At 33.4% G+C, this 5,635-nt stretch overlaps 1 protein-coding gene across 1 annotated transcript; it reads right to left on the bottom strand.

Moving 5' to 3' along the window:
* Positions 1-3,200: 3,200 nt before the first annotated feature.
* On the bottom strand, positions 3,201-5,313 carry LOC108198261 (aquaporin NIP1-1). Its single transcript, XM_017366024.2, has 5 exons — positions 5,148-5,313; positions 4,720-4,944; positions 4,059-4,256; positions 3,774-3,835; positions 3,201-3,535 (listed from the first exon to the last, which is right to left on the bottom strand). Exons 1-5 carry the CDS (start codon positions 5,280-5,282, stop codon positions 3,337-3,339), a joined length of 819 nt encoding a protein of 272 aa, XP_017221513.1. The 5' UTR covers positions 5,283-5,313; the 3' UTR covers positions 3,201-3,336.
* Positions 5,314-5,635: the final 322 nt, after the last annotated feature.

Here is a 5,635-nt window from a genome sequence, read left to right as displayed (position 1 = left end):
CATATTAATCATGTCAAGTGTTATCGTGCGGAATCACACAGGTTAGAGTGACATAACTCTCCGTTTGTTAAAAATACTTTATTGTTCAATCCTTCCGTTTGCAAATCTGCTATGAAAACGTCCATGTGTTTGTAGGAATGGTTGTAATCACGAATATAGCATGAGACATAGATATTTTTTTAATTTTCTCATCATTCACACGGAATCATATAATTGTATATTTCACTTCAAAACAATACGAGTATAATTTATAAATGTTTTATGTCGTTCTAGGCTTAATCATGATAAATATGTATCACTACTAGATCTCTGATTATAACATCTCCAAGACAGCTGAATAATCGTACTACAATATTTAGATTTTTATGAAACAATAATGTAATAAAGTATGTGAGATTATGCTCAAATCCTTTATAGACTACGAGCTTTTCATCCAGACTGTTGATTTTAGATGGCATTTTATTTAATTTAATTTTAATTTTAATTTGGGATTATTTGATGGTTTGATTTTCTGTTATAATCATAAAATTATTTCACAATGCCACAAAAAAACAACTACTTAAAATAACTCTAAGTGCTCCCTTTTTTGTCACTTAACAAAATACTTAATAAGATAAATGTGATAAATAATTTTAGGTGCTACCCTTATACATTGTTATGAGAACAAATAATTCATTTTATTTTAAAAACTAAACAAAATATTTTATTTAAAAGAGAAAAAAGAAGAAAGTGTGATTATAATGAAGAGTAAATAAAATGAAGTTGGAGAAAAAGGGGATTTTAAAAATAATATTATTCATAATATTGATCAACACTTGACCCCTTAAATACCTAAACTACATAATATATAGAAATATATTTTTTTTTGCCAAAAAATTATGCATTTCATCAAAAAGACTTAATCCAGCTTGGACAAACCCCAAAACTGGTGATACGAATAGCCGTTTTGTTTCCAGATCGTGTAACATACAGAATATAAATATTCTTCAAACTGAACCATCTCCAAAATCAGTAGCATCACAATTGACCTTCACACAATTAATTCCAGTTGTAATCCAATGTTCAGAACTTATTGGAGGTATAGATGCCCTCGTAATATGAACAATCATCCGTTGTGAAAGGTGAGTTTTTGCAATTTTCACCACCGATTCAAACTTGATGCAAGCTTTCAAGATTTCCTGATACACCAATTGAATCATTCTCAAAGATACAAACCAACAAGTCAAAAATACCAAAAACATACTGACCACTCCAAAAAGGAGGACAAACAACCACTCCAAAAGGAGGACAAACAAGTCATCCAAAAAGATTGGGTACGATAGAAATCCTTATAAAATAAGGATGATTATTGAAGAAAAAATAAAAGACTGATTATTAGATGGGAGAGAAGAAGATGGAAGTGATTTTGGGAGAAAGAAGAGAAAGGAAGAAGGCTTAATTGATGAAAAAGAAAAGGTAGATCTGAATGTTCTTGAGGCGGCTAACTAGGGTTTGGGAGTCGACTCTCATTATTTTTGTTTTTCTTATATATAGAAATATATTAATTACATAACAATATAACATATGCGCTAAGGGTTTGGTTTGGATATTTAGAGCAAGTCCAAGAGATGCCCTATGTCATGTTCTAAGTTATAATTTAAGGCAATTGACCAAAAAATTTGATCCAACAATGTCCTAGTGATGTCTTATATCACTAGGACAACCTTCCCAAGCCCTATTTTTGGGGCACATCTCACCTTGCCCTATTCAATATTTTATTATAAATTCTCATCACACTCTCTTTCTCTCTCTACTTTTATACTCCCTCCATCCCATTTTAAGTGTCCATTTTGTCAAAAAAAAAAATTCCCAAAATATGTATCATACTCTTTAACCCATGCAATTTTTTACTAGTTTCAATATAGCATTAAATACAACCAACTAGTTCCAATATGAAGAAAGGTCATATACACACTAGAAGTGGTGCTATACGTAATTAATATTTATAAAAACCAAGGTGAATAGGTGTGTGAAGATAATGATAAAAACATTACATTAATTGTTTCTTAAGATGTGTGAAATTTGCAAATTGGACACTTAAAATGGGATGGAGGGAGTATTATGCTTAAATGATGAAAGAGAGTCTTTAATAATAAAATATCAGAGCAAGTCCAACAGTGTCCTAGTGGAGCCCTAAATATAATATAAAAAATTATGTCCTAGTAGTTTAGGACATATTCTACTAACTTCAACTCCAACAATGTGCCTTATTTTCACTGTATGTTTAATATTTTATTATTAAAAGTTCACTTTCATCATTAAAACATAATATAAAATAGAGAGAGAAAGAGAATGTTGGTAAGAATTTATTATAAAAAATGGGATAGGACAAGGAGAGAGTGCCTCAAAAATAGGGTTTGAATGGGTTGTCCTAGTGATATAGGGCATCACTAGGACATTGTTGGATCAAATTTTTTCATCAGATGCCCTATATTATGACTTAAGACACTAAATAGGACAACTTGCTCTTAAACATAGTGTGAGAATAAGACACATTGTTGGAGTTCAAGGTAGTAAAGCATGTCCTAAATTACTAGGACACAATATTTTATATTATATTTAGGGCATGAATTAGGACACTCTTGGACTTGCTCTTAGGTCGATTTGAAGGTTACCGAAACCAAACTGAAACTTTTCGGTTTTTTAATTACCAAAACAAAAACAAAAACCAAACCAAACCGTTAAGAAACCAAAATATCTGGTTTGTACGGTTTGGATCTGTCGGTTTGGACTGCTTTCGGATAATTATGCTCAGGTTTTGTCAGAGATATCCATATTTTAGATGTGAGATGTATATATTCTTCTACCTATCAGCTGGGTCGAGATGCTCTTAGGTGAATAAACAGAGTTTGCAGATTCATGTGTAATGTCAAGAAGGATAAATTTTTATCTTACAAACACACAAGTTGAATAGATGTGGAAAGATAAACAGATTTATTATTGTCAACTAAAGTCTTAAATGACCTTAATCTGATAACCATTTTTTTCCGGTTTTCATAGAGATGAATTACATTAGAAATAAGCAGGCAAGAGAATCCATATGATTCTGAAAAAATGTGGGAAGAATAAGTTTTCGTGTTATGATAATATTGGCATGATTATTTTTAATAAACATCCTTATTCATAAGCAACAATTATTGATGATATATATACTTGTATAAAGTTGACAACAAATTAGCAGACTCCAAACAGAAACTCTGATATTTATTAAACTTGAACATATGCTTATTTGCAACTTCACTGCATAGAGAACAAGCAGGACTATTTTTATTGATACATTAGGATATAGTCTCAGCCCTACTTTTTTAGGAAGGAAGCAGTCTTTGTGATTTCTCTGAGTGGTTTGTTTGTGAATCTGATGATATTGTAAGCCCAAGCACCAGCTATGGCTCCAAAAATTGGACCCAGTAAGTATATCCAGACCTTGTCGAAGCGGCTTGCCAAAAACACTGGCCCCAGAGTCCTTGCTGGATTCATTGATGCTCCTGTTATTGGCCTGTCAACCATAAGATAATAACACTCTAGATCAACATGAGTACGCTAGGCTAGACCGGAAATCACAATTGGACTGCTCACAGGATTGACCAGAAAATGTATCAGTTAAAGTTTCAGAACACCTAAATTTTCTGAACATTTCGATGACATATATCTGTAGCTGTAATTTGCTTGTAGTTTTTTAAATGAAAAAATGGTTAATTTTCATAAAAGGGTGTATGGTTATCATGATAACATACGCAGCAATCATCACGTTAAGCAACACGGTAGCTCCAATTGCAAGCCCAGCAAGTTCACCAACCTGCATTAACATGGAAAAGGGGGTCAAGTATGATATTTGATTGTTACAAGGCATAATAAAATTATGCAAGAGCCGAGAGCAATCAACCAAACTTAAAATAAATACAAAATAAGCAGCAAGTGAACAACAGAGAATAGGCAAATGAATCAAGCTCTCAACATTCACAACATAAAGTATGTGAAAATTGAATCATGATAATATATAGTTGAAAATAAGGACTAACAGCTCGGTTATCAGTGGCCACCCCAGATATAACAAACATGAGGAAGAATGTTACTATAAACTCCATCACAAAAGATTGCAGATCTGACCCAGATGGGAATGCTCCGGGATATTTGTTTTCCGATCCCTGAAAAAGCAACCGGTGACTTCCACTCGCTAATGTAGCCGCAAGAATTTGTGCTGCAACATAAGCTGGTACCTAGTACAAGGTAATTCCTTAAGATTAATTTAGCAACTGCAGGAAGAAACTTAACTCAAATAACCAATCTAGTTTAAGTTAAATTGCTTAACCAAGCAGAGTCTCTAAGGTCAGAGTCCTTTTTACGAAGTTTTTTTTCCCCTTATTAGTTTCGGATTTACTTGTAGGACAAGACCTATGAATTAGATATTTGTTCTATAAATCACAACTGAACTAGGAACAAGAATCATAATAGGACAATTTTCATCGGGACATCAGAAGCATCAAAATAATATCCAAATACCCACCCCTTTAAAGAACAATATATTTATTAATAACAGTTATTAGTTGGTGAGAAAAGCGAGAACTAAAGATCTGCATAACAAAATTTGCACACTACAACATTGTAAAAATTGCAGAAGCATTAGTTCCCACCTGGGAATTTCCTAAAACAATAAAAAGTTATGCAGTAAATTTTGAATACCTCCTTCCACGGAAATCTGTTGACAGATGCAAAAGCAATGGTGACAGCAGGGTTAATATGAGCACCGGAAATGTGTCCAATTGTGTAAACCATCACCGTAACAGCCAGTCCCCAAACCATGGCAACTCCTGGCAATGTAATTACGCCGTTCTTTGACATATTTACTATCACAGCGCAATCCCCCACGAATATAAGAAAAAACGTGCCAAAAAACTCTGCAATCACCTGTATAAATACGTATTATCAATAATCACTGATCAGTGTGTCATGTACTAAGTTAAGTTACTGACTCCTCGGAAACCTCTACTCTGTTAGTACCATAGCAGCGATTAGTTAGATCATACGCTACTCCTTCTGTCCCAAAATAATAGTCGCTTTGACTTTAGTTCATCGACAAACAAAGACTATACTATAGAGTAATGAGGTACCTTCTGTAAAAAGGGAAGAGTAACGAAACAAGTTTCATCCGCGACAGAATCATCACTAGGCTTATGCATATCATCATCTGCAACCGAGAAAGCAATGACTGCATGGTTACCATTACTGTCTTTCATGTCAGCCATGCTTGTCCTATTTTTGTTATCAACAAGTTTTCAGCTGTGGAGTTGTGAGAAATGAATCACTCGAAAACTTTCTATTTATAGATATCAAAAAACAGACAACGAAATATGTTTTGGCACAGAAACAAAAAAATAGATTCTCCGACAATGACAGCAATCGACCACTCATTACATTTATTTATTTGTCATTGTTCAGATTTTAGTTAAAATCGGAGAGAAGTGTGATGTATGAAGTGGGGACATAGGAGATCGCAGAGCATCTATGAAGACTCTTCCAACAACGTACCGGAAATATAGAGAAGGTGTCCATGATTTTATCCCCTGCAATTTTTCATCTAAACTAAAATGTTGGATTA

The sequence above is a fragment of the Daucus carota genome, chromosome 8 (genome assembly GCF_001625215.2).
Source record: "Daucus carota subsp. sativus chromosome 8, DH1 v3.0, whole genome shotgun sequence".
NCBI lineage: Eukaryota > Viridiplantae > Streptophyta > Magnoliopsida > Apiales > Apiaceae > Daucus > Daucus carota.
This window is presented reverse-complemented; position numbering and strand designations above follow the sequence as displayed.